The sequence below is a fragment of the Mobula hypostoma genome, chromosome 12, assembly GCF_963921235.1.
Source record: "Mobula hypostoma chromosome 12, sMobHyp1.1, whole genome shotgun sequence".
Classification (NCBI taxonomy): domain Eukaryota; kingdom Metazoa; phylum Chordata; class Chondrichthyes; order Myliobatiformes; family Myliobatidae; genus Mobula; species Mobula hypostoma.
Window position 1 is genome coordinate 44,811,530 of NC_086108.1, and position 22,225 is coordinate 44,833,754.

At 39.8% G+C, this 22,225-nt stretch overlaps 2 protein-coding genes and 1 pseudogene across 4 annotated transcripts in view; 2 read left to right on the top strand and 1 right to left on the bottom strand.

Moving 5' to 3' along the window:
- Positions 1–6,503, top strand: part of LOC134354525 (protein YIPF1-like) — a 34,808-nt pseudogene extending 28,305 nt beyond the window's left edge.
- Positions 6,504–6,566: 63 nt separating this feature from the next.
- Positions 6,567–17,823, bottom strand: LOC134354754 (type I iodothyronine deiodinase-like). Its single transcript, XM_063063962.1, has 4 exons — positions 17,464–17,823; positions 14,729–14,872; positions 12,898–13,097; positions 6,567–8,403 (listed from the first exon to the last, which is right to left on the bottom strand). Exons 1-4 carry the CDS (start codon positions 17,792–17,794, stop codon positions 8,338–8,340), a joined length of 741 nt encoding a protein of 246 aa, XP_062920032.1. The 5' UTR covers positions 17,795–17,823; the 3' UTR covers positions 6,567–8,337.
- Positions 17,824–18,149: 326 nt separating this feature from the next.
- The window catches only part of LOC134354755 (protein YIPF1-like), a 34,542-nt gene continuing 30,466 nt past the window's right edge, over positions 18,150–22,225 (top strand). Inside the window, exons 1-5 of one of the 3 annotated variants that reach the window (XM_063063963.1) lie at positions 18,150–18,285; positions 19,090–19,166; positions 20,344–20,507; positions 20,958–21,038; positions 21,560–21,647. In XM_063063963.1, the coding sequence (XP_062920033.1) occupies positions 19,136–19,166; positions 20,344–20,507; positions 20,958–21,038; positions 21,560–21,647 (364 nt within the window). In that variant the 5' untranslated portion in view covers positions 18,150–18,285; positions 19,090–19,135. Of the gene's footprint in view, positions 18,286–18,487; positions 18,681–18,981; positions 19,000–19,089; positions 19,167–20,343; positions 20,508–20,957; positions 21,039–21,559; positions 21,648–22,225 lie in introns of those variants that run through there. The other 2 variants (XM_063063964.1, XM_063063965.1) reach the window with 2 other exon arrangements.

Here is a 22,225-nt window from a genome sequence, read left to right on the forward strand (position 1 = left end):
AAAGAACAGGTTAAGTTCATTGGCCCTGTCCACACTGCCTTCAGCTCCTCTGTTGCTAGTTTGCCGGAACCCAGTGATGGTCCTCATCCCCCTCCAGACTTCTCTCATGTTGTTCTGCTGGAGTTTCCACTCAAGCTTCCTCCTGTACCTGTCTTTACCTCTGGTAAACAATAACCAATTAACTTATTTTTTCTCTGAAATCTCTGAAACTCTAGCTCAGTGTTTCCCAACCTTTTTTCTATCCCACCACCCCCAAAGCACTTTCATACTTGCCAATGCTCCCCAATGATTATGCTTTAAATTTTTATTTGTCTTTAAACGCAGATCGCACAGTACCTTTGTACTCTATAGCAGCTTCAATATTAATGTGATCCTTGAGCTTGATGGTTTTTAGCAAGAGTTGAATTATCTTATTCAAGTTGTGACTACCAATAAAAGCTGACATTTTTGAAAAGTATTTTTGCATCTTCATCATTCTGAATATTGATAATTACTTCTTGCAATCTCTCTTCCTGTTCTTCCACTTTGCAAAGAAATGGGCTGATTACCCAGTCCAAAATTTCCAGATCATTCAAATCCTTGGCTCGATTCTGAAAGTCCTTCCGTGACTGCAAGTGTAAGCAGTACTCTTGCAAATCACTGTCTGTGAAACGAAAGATTAAATTGAAATTCTCACCCTGCAGTTTCATATTTAAAATGTTAATTTTGTCATACAGTTGGGTTTGATATGCCACATCTCTATGTAGAAGTTCAATCTTGTTTCCCAAACAGCAACCTTTTGACAGCCAATGAACTTCGTGTGAAGAAGCAAGCGTTCAAACTCTTCATTGTTATCTTGGCATAACTGGCAAAATATTCTGCTATTTAGTGGAATGGCTTTAATTTTGTTGATAGCAGATATTACAAGAGTCATGCTTGAAAAAAGTCGCAGCCTGAGGTTTTTGGCTGTGAGATGTTGATGATGAATTACAATGTTCAGAGGGTGTATTTGACTCGTACCATGCCATGAGTCAAAGGGGACTGTTGGGCATCCTGGTTGCTAATTTATGCATCCCCAACAATGCCTGTTCGGTTGATAAGGTCAGATGAGATTGTCGAGTTTCAGATGCATTCTCACTGCTATGGTTCTTCCTCTGTTCCAGTGGTTCATCCTCCTTTTTTTTTGGGAAGTGCCTGCTCTATTAGTGGTCGGTCAGGTCTCATGTTCAAGTTAGGCCTGCTTAACCCCCCTCCTCCTCCCCCCCCACCCAAGAATCTTGAGTGCCCCCGATGACTTCTATTTCCACTAACACCTCCTTGGGAGATTTAAGGGAGATCAGGCTGAGTACAGGGCTACGGTAGGAAATTTTGTCACATGGTGTGAGCAGAATTACTTGCAGCTTAATGTGAAAAAGACTAAGGAGCTGGTGGTAGACCTGAGGAGAGCTAAGGTACCGGTGACCCCTGTTTCCATCCAGGGGGTCAGTGTGGACATGGTGGAGGATTACAAATACCTGGGGATCGAATTGACAATAAACTGGACTGGTCAAAGAACACTGAGGCTGTCTACAAGAAGGGTCAGAGCCGTCTCTATTTCCTGAGGAGACTTTCAACATCTGCCAGACGATGCTGAGGATGTTCTACGAGTCTGTGGTGGCCAGTGCTATCATGTTTGCTGTTGTGTACTGGGGCAGCAGGCTGAGAGTAGCAGACACCAACAGTATCAACAAACTCATTCGTAAGGCCTGTGATGTTGTGGGGATGGAACTGGACTCTCTCACAGTGGTGTCTGAAAAGAGGATGCTGTCTATGTTGCATGTCATCTTGGACAATGTCTCTTATCCACTACATAATGTACTGGGTGGACACAGGAGTACATTCAGCCAGAGACTCATTCCACCGAGATGCAACACAGAACGTCATAGGAAGTCATTCCTGCCTGCGGCCATCAAACTTTACAACTCCTCCCTTGGAGGGTCAGACACCCTGAGCCAATAGGCTGGTCCTGGACTTATTTCATAATTTACTGGCATAATTTACATACTACTATTTAACTGTTTATGGTTTTATTACTATTTATTATTTATGGTGCAACTGTAACGAAAACCAATTTCCCCCGGAATCAATAAAGTATGACTATGGCTATGTGACTGATGTACAAGAACACCCAGATCTCGTTGTACTTCCCCTTTTCATAACTTGACTCCATTTAGATAATAATCTGCCTTTCTGGTCTTACCACCAAAGTGGATAACCTCACATTTGTCCACATTAAACTGCATCTGCCATGCATCTGTCCACTCACCCAGCCTGTTCAAGTCACCCTGCATTCTCATAACATCCTCCTCACATTTCACACTGCCACCCAGCTTTGTGTCATCGGAAAATTTGCTAATGTTACTTTTAATTCCCTCATCTAAATCATTTATATTGTAAACAGCTGTGGTCCCAGCACTGAACCCTGCGGTACCCCACTGGTCACCACCTGCCATTCCGAAGGGGACCCATTAATCGCTACTCTTTGTTTTCTGTCAGCCAGCCAATTTTCAATCCATGTCAGTACTCTGACCCCAATACCATGTGCCCTAATTTTGCCCACTAATCTCCTATGTGGGACTTTATCAAAGGCTTTCTGAAAGTCCAGGTACACTACATCCACTGGCTCTCCCTTGTCCATTTTCATAGTTACATCCTCAAAAAACTCCAGAAGATTAGTCAAGCACGATTTCCCCTTCGTAAATCCATGCTGACTCGGACCGATCCTGTTACTGCTATCCAGATGTGTTGTAATTTCATCTTTTATAATTGACTCCAGCATCTTTTCCACCACCGACATCAGGCTAACCGGTCTATAATTCCCTGTTTTCTCTCTTCCTCCCTTCTTGAAGAGAGGGACAACATTAGCCTCCACGATTTCTAAAGCCACCTCCTTAAGTACCCTGGGATGCAGACCATCAGGTCCCGGGGACTTATCAGCCTTCAGACCCAACAGTCCATCCAACACCATTTCCTGCCTAATATAAATTTCCTTCAGTTCATCCATCACCCTAGGTCCTTTGGCCACTATTGTATCTGGGAGATTGTTTGTGTCTTCCCTCGTGAAGACAGATCCAAACTACCTGTTCAACTCGTCTGCCATTTCCTTGTTCCCCATAATAAATTCACCCGTTTCTGTCTTCAAGGGCCCAGTTTTGGTCTTAACTATTTTTTCCTTTTCACATACCTAAAGAAGCTTTTACTATCCTTTATGTTCTTGACTAGTTTACCTTCGTACCTCATTTTTTCTCTGCATATTGCCTTTTTAGTTACCTTCTGTTGCTGTTTAAAAGTTTCCCAATCTTCCGGCTTCCCACTCATCTTTGCTATGTTATACTTCATCTCTTCTATTTTTATACTGTCCATTATTTCCCTTGTCAGCCACGGCCTCCCCTTAGGATCTTTCTTCCTCTTTGGAACGAACTGATCCTGCACCTTCCGCATTATTCCCAGAAACACTTGCCATTGCTGTTCCACTGTCATCCCTGCTAGGGTATTGTTCCATTGAACTTTGGCCAGCTCCTCCCTCATAGCGCCATAGTTCCCTTTGTTCAACTGTAATACTGACACTTCCGAGTTTCCCTTCTCCCTTTCAAATTGTAGATTAAAACTTATCATATTATGGTCACTAACTCCTAATGGCTGCTTTACCTCGAGGTCCCTGATCAAATCCGGTTCATTCCACAACACTAAATCTAGAATTGCGTTCTCTCTGATAGGCTCCAGTACAAGCTGTTCTAAGAATCCATCTCGGAGGGACTCCACAAACTCCCTTTCTTGGGGTCTAGTACCAACCTGATTCCTCCAGTCTACCTGCATGTTGAAATCCCCCATAACAAATGTAGCATTACCTTGTATAGCAGCATTGCATCAAACATTACTATGTTACAATAAAAAAACGTGGAACAGTTCAAAGCAGGAATAGTGAGCGACTGTTCATGGGTTTCTGGAGAACTCAGAAATCTGGTAACTGAGGGGAAGAAGCCGTTCCTAAACGTTGAGTGTGCCTCCTCCCTGACAGTAGTAATGAAGAAAGGGCATGTCCCAGATGGCGAAGGTCCGTAATGATAAATGCTGACTTGTTGAGTCATCCTTTTCCAGATAACCTTGATGATGGGGGCTTGAGCCCGTGATGGAGCTGGCTGAGTCTACAACATTTGATCCTCAGAATCAGGTTTAATATTACTGGCATATGTTGAAAAATTTGTTATTTTGTGGCAGCACTACATTGCAATATATAACTATAAATTACAATAAGTAAACATTAAAAAAAAACTAATTAAGTAGCAGAAAAAGAGAGGGGGAGATATTGAGTTAGCTTCATTGGTTTATTGTCCGTTCAGAAATCTGAAGGCAGAGGGGAAGAAGTTGTTTCTGAAACAATGAGTGCATGTCTTCAAGCTCCTGTACCACCTCCTTGATGTTGGCAACGAGAAGAGGGCATGTCCTGGCTGACGCTGCTCCTTAATGATAGATGCTACCTTTTGAAGGTGTCCTGGATGCTGGGGAGGCTAATGAGAGGGAGGTACTTTTGAAGCTTCTTCACTTGTACTGAGATGATTGTGTTTAATGCTGAGCTGTAATCAGTAAACAACAGCCCAACATACCTATTGCTGTTATCCACATGGTTTAAAGCCAAGTGTAAAGTCAATAAGTTTGCATCCACTGTAGACCTGCCATAGTGCTAGGCAAATTGCAATAGGTTCAGGTCCTTGCTCAGGCAGGAGGTAACTCTAGCCATGATTAACCTTACAAAGCTCTTCAACTCAGATTTTTCTGAAACCACAGCCATGTGCGCTATTTGTCGTATGTGTGTGTGCTGTTGATGATTTGTTTTGCACCTTGGCTACAGAGGAACGCTGTTTCATTTGCCTATATTTGTGTATGCTTGAATAATAAGTAAACTTGAACTTGTCTGCTACCAGATGATTTTTTTTTACAATGAAAAGACTATTTTACCCAGATTTCTACATGTGTGTGGTTTGGTTTAGTTGGAGAAAGCTTTTAACACACAGTCCTTAACTGAAAATTAGCTTTCTTGTATTTTTCATCGTGGATGGCAAGTAATTTCAAATCCTCCAAAATAACAAGTTTCAGTTCGATTTCCTAATCCAGTCCGCAGGCTTGGTATCGAGAAAAGTTCAGAAAAGGATCCTGTAGACTTTGAACCTTCAGCTAAAAGTGGTAAGGGCATTCAATAAACCTTTTTATTAAGTCATTAGAGTTACGAGAATAAATTGTTCTTTCCAATTCACCTGGTAGGTTTCATCTTTTGGTGATTTATTTTGTCTAAACAGAACTTGAACATGCTGAGGAACAGCTTCAATTAGAAGAATTTGCTGTAAGTACTTTTTCAAGTTACCATATTGCTCAATATGGAATGATTATAGATCAGTTCAACAGAGAAGAAATGAGCTGTGTCAACCTCAGATAACTTCCCTTTAGGCACAACCATTCAGGTTACTGTTGTGGCAAGATATGAAATTATAGGGGGTGGAGTTGATTTGCATGCAAGGGAGAATAGGTTACAGAGAAATAAGTTCAGAACGGGACTGACAGGAGTGCTTTGACATCATAAACTCATGAGCTGAATGACTTGCATTTTTCAAGAAAATATGAGAAGCTTATAATAAAAAAACTATAGCTTTCCCAGTGGTAGAAAGTGTAGTTTGAAGAATGTTATACTGTGATGTTATTAATGAAATGTTACACTGTGTTGTAATGGCTGTTGAATGGTTCAGAACAATTTGAGCAAGATCTACTCCTCACCAAGATGGGAAGCACATTACAACAAAGATCCCAAAATCTAATAAAATACAAATGACCCCCCCCCCACCCCAACTCAAAACTTTGTGGCTGTTTGGGTAATATAAATTACTAGCTGAAAATTTGAGAAACAGGGTAAAAGAATAAAATATACTCTTGGAGAACAAGAAGAAAGGTAAATAAACAAATGTATTTACATTTTTATCTATCCCTTGTTTCTTGACATACATTTTCATAAAATAAAGCCACTATCTGTGTAATTCCATCCCTCAGTAATACAGGGGTACAAGAGTTGAAATGCAAAATATTTAACTGAAATACTGCTGTGACATTAACTTATAGGTTTTTTCTCTCAAAACCAATTTGGTTTTACTCTCTTATGAAAGGGTGGGTTTTGCTGTGCATCAGTATTCAGAATCTAGCTTCTTTTACAATAATTTGAGATAGTCAACTTTGAAATTTGTTTTTACCCTGAACGTGAATTTTCCAGTATAGTTCAATAGACTGTAACATGAACTCCTGGCAGCATGCACTTACCCAGATACCCAACCAGATTGTTGTTTCTTTTGTTATACTAGTTGTAACAAACTAACTGAACATAGAAAAGGGCTCATATGCAGTTTTCTTCACTCGACTGTTAAGCTACTGGTGAAGCAGCATTTTATTTTAAAGTGAATTAAAGAAATCTTTTCTTTGCAGCTGGATGGAACAAGGGCGACACATGTAGGATTTGTTATTAAATCAGCTTTTGACCATTTTGACCATCAGTACACAAAGTGACAGTAGAAGGTACAGAGGAAATCACTTAAGTCCATAGAACACAACTGTTAACTTTGTAAAGGGGAAGATTGAATTGTGAAGTCCAGGTTTGTTAAGCAATTAATGTTATGTACATTCTTATTCTTCTGAATAAACTCATGGCTTTGCAACATTACAGCCTTTATTGGTCATTCTGGAAAATATTTGATCAAAATCCAAATGGTGCATTGAAACATTTTCAAACTGAAGATACTTTATTTCAAAATTGTTTCAACTCATCAGAATGGATTGAAACAGCTTTATAATAATTCAGATATAATTAAAAAATTTCACTCCTTTTAAATACACAGATATGCAAAGTATGTGTAGAATAATTGTTTAATAGTCCAGAATAAAAAAAACTTCATCCACAGATTTAAATGATCTTAGCCATATTTCACAACATTAGACTACAGCCTTAATTTTGGCTGCAATCTTCATAAATAACATAGCTAAAATCATTACACCCCTAGTGGTTGACGTTCCAAACTTGTTAAATGCTAAGTGAAGCAGAATAATCGTTATGATTGGGTTTTTAAATTCTAGAAATTTGAAAAAATGGATGGAAAAGAAGCAGGAAAATAAGATTTGTTAACATGAGAAATTGGCATGGATTTCTGGAAAGGAAGTCATCTGATCAATGTACTAGATTACACTGCAAAATTGTTTAAAATAAAAAAAAGTAAAAATAGTGGAAAGCCAATGGATGTGCTGTACATGAATTTTCAGATAACTTTACACTCTAACCTTTGCCTTTAAAAACTAAAGAGCATGATTATTAGAATAATGGCATGATCAAAAATTGGTTGACAAGTGTCACAATTGGAATAAAATGACTGGCAATAATAATTATAAATAGCACCATAATCAGTATTTGGGCCTTAGCTCTTCACAATATATCAATGATTTAGATGAGGGAAGAAATTTAATTACCTGAAGTTTGACATTAATATAAAATTTAGTGGAATTGAGTTGCAAGGAGGCTCGAGGTGATTTAGAGTTTGAACAAGTGCACAAAGAATTGGCAGATGCATGCAACATTCATAATTGTTGTCCACTTTAGTAGGAGAGAATGGTGGTGAATTATTTGAATTATGTGGTAAATGGTAAGCATTCTTGTGTTCCACATACTGAAAGCAAAACCCAGGTGTTGTAAAGTGTACTTGGGTTTAGCATTGGGGATGCTAAACCCAAGTTTAGCACCCAAGTGTGGGGGGCGGTGGGACCCAAACAGCACATACAGGAGGGGTGAGGGGAGGGTAGGGCTGGGAAGGGGAAAGGAGACAAAGTGGTAGGGTTTCCTTTGCTTTTTGCTTGTTTACTATGTATACATTCATTTGACTTTCATTATGTTGTTATAAAAGAAAAAAAGCAGCATTGTACTTTAAGCTGATGTTGCTTCACAATAAAAACATTTGAAAACAGGAATCCGTTCTTTTTCATTTGTTAGTATTGTGAAATTGAATGTTTCAGAAAGCAGTAATTTATCAAGCATATCCCACCACCAGCCCTAACTGAAAATTTCATTTAAACTTTTAGTAATTAGTACAATTTATATTAAAACATAAAATACAAAGTTACCTGTCCTCATTTTCAAACCATCATATCCCAGTCATAGCAATTCAAACTGAGAAAATTATCAAGATGAAAATGAAAACTACTCAGATCAATATACAATTAGGCTTGATCATATGAAAAAGTCAAAGAAAGCTTTCTCAGTAGATTATACCAGTACTGAAAACTCTGCCAACATGTGGTTTAACTTTGGTTTTGCAAAATTAATCGTACTTCTTCTGGTTTGTATCCCCAAGGTCCCACGTCACCCTGAAATACATGTAAATATATAGTTATGAGAAATTAAGCACCATTGCTTTCAGAGATTGACAGTGTTTTGATCTGCCTTGTCTGATTCATACCTGTGACAGATCAATTTGTCTCACTCTTCTCTTCAGTAACATTTTACTCCGTGATTACTGCTAGAAACACAAGACATCTTTGAGTCTGTAACCCTAAAGTTCCATTTTATGACAAATTAATGGAAAATAATGGCAATTTAATGTGCTGGGTGGGCAGGGGGTTGTGGTGGTGGGGTTAAGGTTCCAGTACCTATTAAATGCTCCTAATGGTTTGCGTCCCAAATAGTGTCTGACAACTAAGTCCAGCTCCTTGCCTTCATGTGTGGCTTAGCTACTAAGCTGGGTGGAACACTTTCTACTGGCAAGAGAAAGGGCAAAAGTGGGTTACTGGTGCCTTAAAACCAGTCGCTCTGGGCAGAAAGGGCTCATAGAAATATAGAAAACCTACTGCACAATGCAGGCCCTTCGGCCCACAAAGTTGTGCTGAACATGTCCCTACCTTAGAAATTACTAGGCTTACCAATAGCCCTCTATTTTTCCAAGCTCCATGTACCTATCCAAAAGTCTCTTAAAAGACCCTATCGTATCTGCCTCCATCACCATTGCCAGCAGCCCATTCCACGCATTCACCATTCTCTGCATTACAAAAAAAACTTACCCCGACATCTCCCCTGTACCTACTCTCCAGCACCTGAAACCTGTGTCCTCTTGTGGCAACTATCTCAGCCCTGCGAAAAAGCCTCTGACAATCTGCACAATCAATGGCTCTCATCATCTTATACACCTCTAACAGGTAACCTCTCATCCTCCGTCACTCCGAGGAGAAAAGGCCAAGCTCACTCAACCTGTTGTCATAAGGCATGCTCCCCAATCCAGGCAACATCCTTGTAAATCTCCTCTGCACCCTTTCCATGGTTTCCACATCCTTCCTGTAGTGAGGCGACCAGATCTGAGCACAATACTCCAAGTGGGGTCTGACCAGGGTCCTATATAGGCTGCAACATTACCATAGAAACCATAACCATAGAAACTACAGCACAGAAACAGGCCTTTTGGCCTTTCTTGGCTGTGCCAAACCATTTTCTGCCTAGTCCCACTGACCTGCACACGGACCATATCCCTCCATACACCTCCCATCCATGTATCTGTCCAATTTATTCTTAAGTGTTAAAAAAAATCGGCATTTACCACCTCATCTGGCAGCTCATTCCATACTCCCACCACTCTGTGTGAAGAAGCCCCCCCTAATGTTCCCTTTAAACTTCTCCCCCCTCACCCTAAACCCATGTCCTCTGGTGTTTTTCTCCCCTTGCCTCAGTGGAAAAAACCTGCTTGCACTCACTCTATCTATACCCATCATAATTTTATATACCTCTATCAAATCTCCCCTCATTCTTCTACACTCCAGGGAATAAAGTCCTAACCTTTTCAACCTTTCTCTGTAACTGAGTTTCTCAAGTCCCGGCAACATCCTTATAAACCTTCTCTGCACTCTTTCAACCTTATTTATATCCTTCCTGTAATTTGGTGACCAAAACTGAACACAATACTCCAGATTCGGCCTCACCAATGCCTTATACAAACTCATCATAACATTCCAGCTCATACTCGATTCTTTGATTAATAAAGGCCCATGTACCAAAAATTACCTCTCGGCTCTTAAGCTCAATCCCAGAATTGATGAAGGCCAATGCACCGGATGCCTTCTTAACCACAGGGTCAACCTGTGCAGCTGCTTTGAGCGTCCTATAGACTCAGACCCCAAGATCACTCTGATCCTCCACACTGCCAAGAGTCTTACCATTAATACTATATTCTGCCATCATATTTGACCTACCAAAGTGAACCACCTCATTATCTGGGTTGAACTCCATCTGCCACTTCTCAGCCCAGTTTTGCGTCCTATCAATGTCCCGCTGTAACCTCTGACAGCCCTCCACACTATCCACAACACCTCCAACCTTTGTGTCATCAGCAAACTTACTAATCCATCCCTCCACCTCCTCATCCAGGTTCTTTATAAAAATCACGAAGAGTAGGGGTCCCAGAACAGATCCCTGAGGGACGCCACTGGTCACCGACTTCCACGCAGAATATGACCCGTCTGCAACCACTGTTTGCCTTCTGTGGGCAAGCCAGTTCTGGATCCACAAAGCAACGTCCCCTTGGATCCCATGCCTCCTTACTTTTGAGCATGGCTTGTTACCCATGGTTAGCATCCCACCTAGGAGGAAATCTCTGATCTCAAACCGCCTGTCTTGTGGCAATACCCACTCACGGGGAAGGCTTCAGGAGTAAACCCCAAAGAAAAATCAGAGGCTGGGGTCCCTAATTGACTGGCAGTTCCTGAGATGCAGCTGGTGTCAAGCTGTATCAGTTTCTGCCATTCCTTTGGATTCATCAGCTGCATGGAGAGGGGGAGCTGCTGCATGGGCAACAGCTTGCTCTCCATATTGTACTGTCCTGGCTTGTGTATCATATAGACAGGTAGGATGCAACATCCATGGTCGGCCTCACTCGCTGTAGATTCATTGTGTCAATAGCATCAACAACATGTAAAAACCAGTTATTCAAAACGATTTTGAAATAGTATCCTGCTATTTGGTACAGTTTTCTTTAAATTTGAGCAAGTTAATTCTACTGGTAAACTTGGATTGAAAAGTCAAAAACGCATTTACAGGACCACATGACACAGGAGCAGAATTAGGCCATTAAGTCCATTGAGTCTGCTCCAGCATCCCATCTTGGCTGATTTATTATCCCTCTGAGCCCCATTCTCCTGTTCTTTCCCTGTAACCTTTGATATCCCTACCATTCAAGAACCTATCAAACTCTGCTTTAAATATACAAAGTGATTTGGCCTCCACAGCCATATGAAGCAACAAAATTCCAGTTTCACCACTTGCTGGTGAAAGAACTTCCTCCTCATCTCTGTTCCAAAGGGACAATCTTCTATTCTGAGGCTGTGCCCTCGAGGTACTAAAGTCCCCCAATACAAGATACATTCTCCCCAGTTCCACTCTATCTGGGCCTTTTAATATTCGATAGGTTTCAATGAGATCTCCCCCATCATTCTTTTAAAATCCAGTTCACCACATTTTTTGGAAACCATTGATTTTATTTTCCCCCTCATCCTTCTCATATTTACACAATCTTTCCTTTTGAGTTTTTCTATTCAATCACAAAAGACATGCGCAAAATGTAAAATTCCATGTTTACATTTTCCCAATTTAGAAAGCTCAATTGTGAATTTACTCAACTGTGCTATTTTAGTCTTGCCAACTTCTGGCACCATGCCAAGTCCCAAGACCCTCCCTTACCTTGCTTACATCCTCCTCTAATCAGAGAGAAAACACAATCAATTGAGATGTAAAGGGACTTGGAAGTCCTTGTGCAGGATTCCCTAAAGGTAAATTTGCAGGTCGAGTCTGATGAGCAAGGCAAATGCGATATTAGCATTCATTTCAAGTGGACAAGAATACAAAAGCAAAGATGCAGTGTTGAAGCTTTATAAAGCAGTGATGAAGCCTCACTTAAAGTATTGAGAGCAGGTTTGGGCCCCTTATCTTAGAAAGGATGTGCTGAAACTTGAGCGTTCAAAGGAGGTTCACGGAAATGATTCCAGGATTGAACTCTCAAACTCAGTGTCTGATGGCTGTGGGCTTGTATTCACTGGAATTCAGAAGGAAAAGTGGATCAGCCATGATGAAATGGCAGAGCAAACTCAATGGGCCAAATGGCCTAATTCTGCTCCTATATCTTACAGTCTTATCAATTTTTTAAAATTTAATTAATTTGCTTGTTTATTGACATAGTGCGGACTAGGCCTTCTGGCCCTTTGAGCCATGCCATCCAGCAATCCCCCAATTTAATCCTATCCTAATCATGGGACAATTTACAATGTCCAATTACCCTACCAACTGGTACATCCTTGAACCACACGATATGGGAAGAACATAGAAACTCCTTGCAAGCAGCAGTGGGAATGTCATGGATAAAAACCAGACTTTTTAGGTTTGAAATTTATTTTCATTAGGGGCAGCACAGTGGCTTAGAGTTTAGTGCAACACTGTTATAGTGCTGGTGATATGGGTTCACTTCCTGCTGCCATCTTGCAAGGAGTTTGTACGTTCTCCCCGTGACCATATAGGTTTCCTCCCACATTCCGAAGATGTGGCCAATTAACCACCCAACTCGTACATGGGTGTTACTGTGCAGTGCGGGTTGTTGGGCAGAAGGGCCTATTACCGTGCTGTATCTCTAAATAAATAATTTAGCTTATCTAGTATTAACCAACTCCCTCAGGAACAGGTAAGGTACAAATTAGAGTGCATTAGCCTTTGCATTGTACTTGGGTAGAAACAAAATGTCTGATAAAAGACTAGCAGTGAAGCTACTGATTTGGAATTAAGGATGGATTTAACATACAAAGTAACGTTTGAGTGTCAGGATACTCAGTTACCTTGTAAATGATTTTGCCATTGAGCACCACGTACAGTCTCTCTGGCATGGCTCCATATTTAGCACAAGTCATATTATCCATAGAGTCAACTACAATTGGACAGGGAGGCTCCTCTTTTAGCAAGATCCTTGCTGCATTGATACGATCATTTAATGTTTGATGTTTTTTAATATCCACATTGTTCTTGAATGCCCAGACATCTGAAACAAACAAGTAATAAAATGAAGTAATCAATATAAAGGACCTCACAAAAATTGTCATTTTTGTTTGGAGATAAAAACTGAGATGATTTATAATGAAACATTTGCAAAGATGCTAAATAAATGATTGAAAAGCCAAGGGTATAATTAAGTAAGGTAAAAGATAAAACAGGCAGTAATAATAGTGAGATAACACAAAACTTGGTTTTACATTTCCACCAGTTAAAGATGTGAGTGAAATCTATAACTAAGAAAGATAATTGTGGTTACAAATCTTTTTTTCTAACACTTGAACTAAAGTACAACAGCCATACCTCAGAGCAGTGTCCCCAGCCCAACCATCTTCAACTGCTTCACCTATGACCTCCTTTCTATGATATGGTTAATGGAGATGATTGCTGGCAACTGTACGATATTCAATTCCATTTACAACTTCTGTAAATAAAGTAGTTCAGATCTTCATGCAGCAGGACCTGGACAATGTGCAGGTATGAGTTGATAAGTAGCATTTAACAGTCACACCAAAGTAGCAAGCAATCACCATCTCTATTTGGGAGAATTCAACCATCTACCCTTGACATTTAATGCAATCACTGTTGCAGGGTTCCACACCATCAACCTTCAAGGGGGACTGACTAAAAACTTAGTTTTTAAGATAAAGTGTGGCTCGAGGAGCAGCTCAGAGACAGGGGATCTGAGATGCCAAAGCTTCTAAACATCTGCAATGCTCAAATCAAAAGAGCAATGAGATATCTGTTTTGATGCAAGTTCAGTATCATCCAGGACAAAGCAAACCACTTAGCTGACATACTACTGGTACCAAAATAGCAGTACGGTGCCATCTGCAGTTACTTGCCTAATCTAACCTGAAAGCAGCTCCAAAACATATGACCTCTACCACCAAGCTTGACAAGAGTAGCAAGCATATTGAGGACACCACCTGCACGTTCCCCTTTAGGTCACATATCCTACCTTGGCAGTATATTGAAAAAAAGTCATTTTCAGTATGTCTAAGTACCAGGAACCCATGATCACTAGAATGGCTGGTTCAGGAAGCTGAATATTCTACATCCTGGCTGGCTGAATCATCTCCTGGTATAATAATTCCAACGCACAGGAATGCAAGAGGCTGCAGGAAGTACTGCCAGCACGAGAGCAACTCTCCCCACCACTGTAAGCATTTAAATGAAGAGCCACCTCAGAAGCAGCAACTTTCATCAAGGAATCCTCATCACCTGTAACTTGCTGTTACAGTCAAGCAGCAGATACAGAAGCCATCAGGTTCTTGAACCAATCTGCCAAAACCCTCATCCTACTTCAGCAAAACAGAATTCCTCTTGTACTACCATGGGCTTGCTACTGAGTGTGTGTGTTTTCACTTTAATGTCTTAGACAAAATTATGTACAACTTATGTCCTCTGAATCTGCGTCTATGCTGCTGCAAGCTTTTCACTGTTCTTGTACCTCACCATACCTGACAACAAACTTGACTTGACCACCACCTTCCCAAGGGTAATTGGCGAGCATGGATGATGAGCAGCTTTGTGCATACCGAAGATACAGCTTTAAAATCGTATGTAAGAGCAGCAAATCACAGAAAAGGATTTCTTTCTCTGGGAATCTATTCATACCTGTAGCATGCGCTTCTTCAATGTAGACAATAAGAAAATCAGCCACAGATTTGAAGTCTTTGACAAGATTTTTGAACTCATCAAAGCGAAAAAGAAACGGAGGTCAGGTGCAACTTCCAAAATTCAACACCAGTAGTCGATTATCTGGGGGGAGGGTGGGAAAGTAAATCTATTTAAAAGAAAGCTCTGGACATACAATTTACAGTATAAATATTACCTGTCAAAGAAGATCACATTGGATGGATAATATGAAAATAGTGCATGATGAGACTGTAACCAAAGAATTCAGAAACTTTTTTTCATTTTTCAGAGATTTAGAACAATTGGGAAATACAACTGGAAAAGAAAAAAAATATTCATCTTATACACAATGAATTACTTTGCTCTTTCACAGGTGGCACCAAAGTTATGAAAGAACACGACATAGAGAAAACAATCAAGGTTGTGGAGAATGCAGCTGAAAGTGGGATTAATTGGGACAGTTTTTAAATTGATACATTTTAAAGCATCAGTTTAGAGACAAGAAGAAGTCTGCAGATGCTGAAAATCCGAGCAACACACAAAATGCTGGAGGAACTCAGCAGGCCAGGCAGCAACCACAGGGGAAAAAAAGCACAGTCGACAGGACTGGGGGGAAAACGTTGAGTAGATTTGAAAGATGGGGGAAGGGAGAGAGAAGTGCCAGGCGATAGGTGAAACCTGGAGGGGGAGGGATGAAGCACAGAGCTAGGAAGTTGATTGGTGAAAGAGACAGAAGACCCTGGAAGAGAAAGGGGGGAGGGGGGAGCACCAAAGTGAGGATATGGGTGAGCATGGAGATAACATGAGGGGGCAAAAAAGGCGATGGCAAATTCTGGAGGGGGCAGGGAAGAAGTGGCATTACTGGAAGTTTAAGAAATCGATAGTCATGCCATCAGGTTGGAGGCTATTCTAATGGAATTCAAGGTTTTGTTCCTCCAACCCAAGGAAAGAAAGAGGGAGAAGGCAGTAGTTTTGGAGAATTATGCAACACTCACAACACGCTGGAGAAACTCAGCAGGTCAGGCAGCATCCGTGGAAATGATCAGTCAACGTTTCGGGCCGGTCCTGACAAAGGGTTCTGGCCCAAAATGTTGACGGATCGTTTCCACGGATGCTGCCCGACCTGCTGAGTTCCTCCAGCGTGTTATGAGTGTTGCTTTGACCCCAGCATCTGCAGAGTATTTTGTGTTTTGGAGAGTTATGTGCTGGACACGAAGGCTGGTGGGGTAGTAGGTGAGGAAAAGAGGAGCCCCATCTCTGGTAGTGTGGCAGGAGGATGAGGAAAGAGTAGATGTGCGCGAAATGGAAGAGACAGGGTCAATTTTAGTTTACGATTCCATAAGTACAAAGTCAGGCATGAGGAAAATTGCTAAAATAGTAATTCCTCTAAAGCAAGTCACTAAGAAATTTAAGTTATTCTGACAACCATATGCAATTACCTTAGACATGGTTAACACACAAAAATGGAGATGTGTGCCCATAGAATATCTACTGGAGATTGTTGCTACACATTCCATGGGCCAATTCAACCTCCATGTAAAAAAAAACACGATTGGTCGAAGGAGGAATCTTAAGTACAACGTTCATCTTATTTAAACTTAAAGCCATTTTATATAACCTTACACGACAAAGTAACAGAACATGTTCCATTTTTAAGTGAAGATACTACCCATTTTTTGTTCTCCTTCGACCCTGTAATTGTCCAAAATATACAATGTTTCCAATCCCTAATTCAATTGCTCAAACATTGATGGATCTATGTTCAGCTGCCAAAACTCTGGAACTACCACTTTGAAATTCTCCCTCACTTTCCTGCTCCAAGACATTCTCTACAACTAAATGCTAATGTGGCTGCCCCAGATTTTGTTTGATCTTGCTCATTTTTAGCGCCTGAAAGGCACTCGAAATACAAGTTTTTGTTTTTTTTAATGTATAGCATGCTCCATTGCTCAAAGGTAGCGAAATGTAGCTTGGTTATATCTATTCTATCGTTATGGGAGGAATTGCTCAAATTACTTAAGGCAGCGGTTATGGACGTGATGAACATGACTTTTGTTGCATAAAAATACGCTGAATAAATACGGCGTTTATTTTGGTAAATCTCACACAAGACCAAACACGAACATGGAATGCTGCGCCCTTTGGTAGAGCTATGTAGGACCATAAAAGCCTTAAAGTAATTTAACCTTCTTAAAACCAATGCCCCAAATTACGTTGTTTTTTGTTTGTCCCATTGATACGCTTTTGAACGTTTGTCTACATGTAAACGAGCTGTTATCAGAAAGCAACACACATCAAAGTTGCTGGTGAACGCAGCAGGCCAGGCAGCATCTATAGGAAGAGGCGCAGTCGACGTTTCAGGCCGAGACGAAGGGTCTCGGCCTGAAACGTCGACTGCGCCTCTATAGATGCTGCCTGGCCTGCTGCGTTCACCAGCAACTTTGATGTGTGTTGCTTGAATTTCCAGCATCTGCAGAATTCCTGTTTTTGTGTTATCAGAAAGTTCAGCTTCATATATTTGACATTTGGCCACCAACAAGATGCAGTTTAGTTTGCGCTTAGGTGTTTCGAATCTAAGCCTGCCTTCATGAAAGAATTATGTTACATTTAAAATATATATTACAGAGATCAAATGCACTTATTGAACTAAAAATACGCGAACACATTACTGTTTTCACAAGCCCCGAACGTTATTACGTGTAACTCATACAGACCCCTCGAGAAATCAAGCACTCGATGTTCTTTGTTGTCGAAGTCAATAACTCGTGTATTGGGCGCAAAGGCGCCCTCGAAAGCTTCATCTCCAATATTTGTCAATAGAATTTTGGCTACTGCTTTCACGGTGCTGAAAGTGAAAAATGTTGGTCCCCAGTCTTCGTATTTGAATTTTGGATTTTGAGTCATGAATGTTTTCAATCCAGATTTCAGCATGACTTTCTTCACAGTTTCAGGAAAGAGAAGCAGCATAAATTTACCAACTAATGCTTGCAAGCAAAAAAATATTAGCAAGCTCAAACTCTTTACGTACACCACTAATTTCCCCATCTCTGCAAAAAGCTAGCTGCTCCAATGGACACAAAAGCTAGCAGCGCCAGTATTTATACTTATGTAAAATATGACCCTTTGACCCTGGCAGGGCGTAAGCATTTAGAGATCTAAAACAATTTATTGAAGATCAACGAAAAAAAATAGTAGAATATAGGATAAAACGACTTCATTATAAGTAAGTTTTAAAAAGTAGAGCCTAAACAAAGCCAGCTATTTTGTCTTTTGCACTTTGCCGCGGTGCAGGAGCATTGTTCAGGTGTATAAGTGGGGAATTATCTGTCGGCATATTAAAGTCTGTGGTGAGTGAGTTGAGTGACAATGCCTTTAAGAAGGAGTTGACGCTGACGCGTCACTGCGGCCTAAGCTCAGCTCAGATTCGACCAGTACTGCGTGGTGGCCGGACCTACTCCGGCTCGGCCCCTGGATTCAGACAGTGAATACAAATACGGTCGCTGTCAGGAGGGGATTGTCTGTGAACTTCTGCCGCGGTGAGGGAGGCCCGCGCCCTGTCTCCATGGCAAAGGAAAGGGTGGGGGTTGTTAGGGTCTCCATCATAGTTCCCTTCCTTTGGAACCAAATACTTTTACGTAAATGTTGGGAATCGGTGGGAACCTCTATTTTTCCTCATCCATCGGTCATTCAGCCCCACACCTGTTTTACTAGTGCTACTGACGTACTACTTTATCTGAATGGCCGCTCTTCATGCCTGATCTTGGACGATCAGGTTGACAGACTGTCTGTTCGTAAACTAGCCTGTCACAACAGTAGAGGCATCACAGTCGAACTGGAACTTACCATCATAAAACGCCCCCCTCAATTGCCAACAAGGATTATGGATCGACGGATGCAGGCAACAAGCCTTTTACCTTCCTCATAATTAAAGGTGCCATTTTAATGAGGGCCCCTTTTCTGTCCAGCGCCTGCAACCTTTTTTGATCTATTTGTCATATTCTTGATCATCATTACTGATACCGAAAATTGTCTGCTTTAAGTGGTGTGGATAACTCTGGGACGTTTAATTAATTTGCTTTGTTATCCATTGTTGCAGTAATGCAATGAATTCTTTATCGAGTAAAAAATGTTAGCTCATGTGCTATACAAGCACAGAATCTCAACATTTAATCATACGTGCCTCTTATTATCAATTTATGCTACGGCTAATTTTAATATTAACTTTTGTGATATTTAATATCCCAAGTACTGTAAGTAACTACATTGTGTTAAGGTGAAGCTTTATCTGAGTAAGGCCTCATCTCTCACAAAGCTGAATATGTCATTTGTTAATGTTACAGAAACTAAAGGTCTGTTCATAAGTTGATAGTTCTGACAATCACGTAAATGGCAGCTGCAGATGATTTGCAGTTCCGAGGTAATTTATTTTATGATTTTGTTTTAATGCAGAGATGCTTGTTTGAATCACAGTAGCTCTTGAATTTTCACTCGTCAATACCTTCTAAAACTATTAATTTAATTTGTTTCAATCGTCTTTATGACAAAGTTCTGCCCTTGAGCTGCTAATTTTGAAATATTTTTGAAATGATTTATTAACATCTGATTATCTGAACAACATTTATCAGTCTTGATATGTTGATTATATTTGATGTTTTTGTACATTCTTCATGTGACCCTGTAGGTTTCCTCCTGGTTCTTTGGTTTTCTCTCACACATCCCACCACTGTCACATGCCCCTAGTGTGTAGGTGAGAGGTGTAATCTGGGGCAGTTGCTAGGTACAGAATTTGAGATACAAGGTGCATAACGGATGGTACAGATTTAGTCGGCTGAAGGACCTGTTTTGGTGTTCTATGACTCCCCCCACCCCCCAACCTACCACCAGCACCACCACCACTCATGTTTTTAAGTAACTCCTTTTTTTTTTGCAGTTTCTTGTAGTGTAGTTACGTGATATTTAATACAGAGACAAAATATAAATCTAATTCAAATAATGAAATTGTTTAACTTCTTGATAAATGCATAGATTGAATTGAAGCCCTCTGATGAAGCTAGTTAACATCTCTAGACAGAATCAGAATTAGTTTTAATAGTACTGACATATATCGTGAAATTTGTTTTGCAGCAGCAGAACAGTGCAATACTTAAAAATATTATAAGTTACATAGAAAACCTACAGCACAATACAGGCCCTTCAGCCCGCAATGCTGTGCCGAACATGTACTTTCTTTAGAAATTACCTATGATTACCCATAGCACATTACAGTGAGAAAGATATTAAAATTAATTAAGTAGTGCAAAAATAGTGAGGCAGTGTTCATGAATTGGCTCATTGCCTTTCAGAAATCTATTACAATCCATTATCAGAACTATGGTGGAATGGATAAGAAGTAAATTGCTAGTGCCTATCACAATTATTTTTGTATTATCCCTGGCCCATTTTATTAATTTAGTAATGTATTTACCACAGTTAGTTTGCAACAATAATGACCATTTGTAGAGCTTTAACATAAATAAAATTTCCAGCAACATTAAGAGTATTCAGATGGTTTATAATACTTTTATAATCTTTCATTCATCTGTGTTTTAATGTAGAGTTTGATGATGCTACAAACCTATTGGCAGCAAATCCTGATGCCACAACAATAAGCATCACGGATCCTAATGATAAGCCTAAAAATCAGAGAGGTCCATCAGATGAACTGGGAAAAGATGAAGATGAAGATTTGTTGGAGAATGAAGACTCTGACAAGGCAGAGGTGAGTAATTTTGTAGTAGTAATTGAACAATAAGTTCAATATCTTATGTACCACAAAATATATAATTATTTCAATAAAGTGCAAAATTGTTAAAGAATATTGTCAAATATCCCGATTTTTATCATTATTAATCACCTTTAGTGTATCTTAAAATTAAAACCTTCCATAAAATTTCTTACTGGAAATGCATCTAGTTGTCCTTTTTTGTATTGTTACACCACAAGTGAATGTGGTTCTTTTTTCTGTTTGTGAATATAATATAGGCAAATTAAGGGTGGATTATAATATTGGTTGCTTTTAAATGAAATTTTAATTGAGTTATTGCATCATCCCTGTTATGTAGCAACTTTGCTATTTCTTAATGAATTTTATTTCTATTTTGTAAAGCAAAACTATCCACATTTTAAATATTAATCAGGTTTTGTGGTTAATATTTGTTGTTTTCTTTAGTTGCTTGCAGGACAAAAGAAAAGTGCTCCTTTTTGGACTTTTGAGTATTATCAAACATTTTTTGATGTTGACACCTTCCAGGTAGGGACAGAATTAAATTTCTTTACCATCTTTGATTACTATATAATAATGAAACAGCAAGGTTTAATAATATTATTTAATATTTTCTTACTTTATCTTCATCTTGTCATTGTGGGTATTGATTTACATCATGTTTTGATTGTGGCTGATACCAATTTACTGGTATCAATGTGCACAACCCCTTCTTCCCAAATGACCATTCCTTTTATGTGATCATAACAGTGAATGGCAACAAAATTCTGCACGATCACAGAGCCTGATCCTGTTTTATCTCTTGTAGGCATACATTAATGTTCAAATAATCAACGATTAGGTACTGTAATCCAAGCTTGTTTGTTTTTCCAATCTTGCACAAACTACTATATTCAAATTTGGTATCCCTGTTGCCTTTGTGCATGAAGTCATCTATCTTAGCAGTTACCTGGGGTTTTTTTTTGAACTTGCTAAGAAATTAATTAGGAAGTTGAAAATTCTGACATAGCACAATAATTAAACTCAAATTTTTCCTTTCTGCATTGTAGGTATTGGATAGAATAAAAGGTTCCCTTTTACCACTTCCTGGAAAAAACTTTGTGAGGTTATATATCCGCAGTAATCCGGATCTGTATGGTAAGAATATGTTTTATTATAGTTATCTTAAAAACAAAGAACTTTGTCTTAAATTAATAACTTGAATATGAAATGTCCTTTTTTCCCCCTTTCATATTAACCCTCGGCAGCCACTTTATTAGGTATTTCCTGTACCTATTAAACTGGCTACACAGTGTGTGTTCTGTAGCCCTCTGCTACTGTAACCCATCCACTTCAAGGTTCGACATGCGCATTTAGAAATGCTCTTTTGCATACCATTGTTGTAACGTGTGGTTATTTGAGTTACTGTCATCTTCCTGTCAGCTTGAACTGTCTGGCCATTTTCCTCTGACCTCTCTCGTTAACGAAGTGTTTTAGCAAAAGAGAGGGCGTACAAGAAAGCCAGAGCTCGTCGGAAGATAGAGGATTGGGGAGCTTTTAAAAACTCAAAGAAGGAAACTAAGAAGGTCATTCAGAAGGAAAAGATGAATTATGAGAGGAAGCTGGCGACTAATGTCAAAGAAGATACTAAAAGCTTTTTTAAGTATCTAAAGGGTAAAAAGAGTCGAGGGTAGATAACAGGACCAATACAAAATGTCACTGGAAATATTGTAATG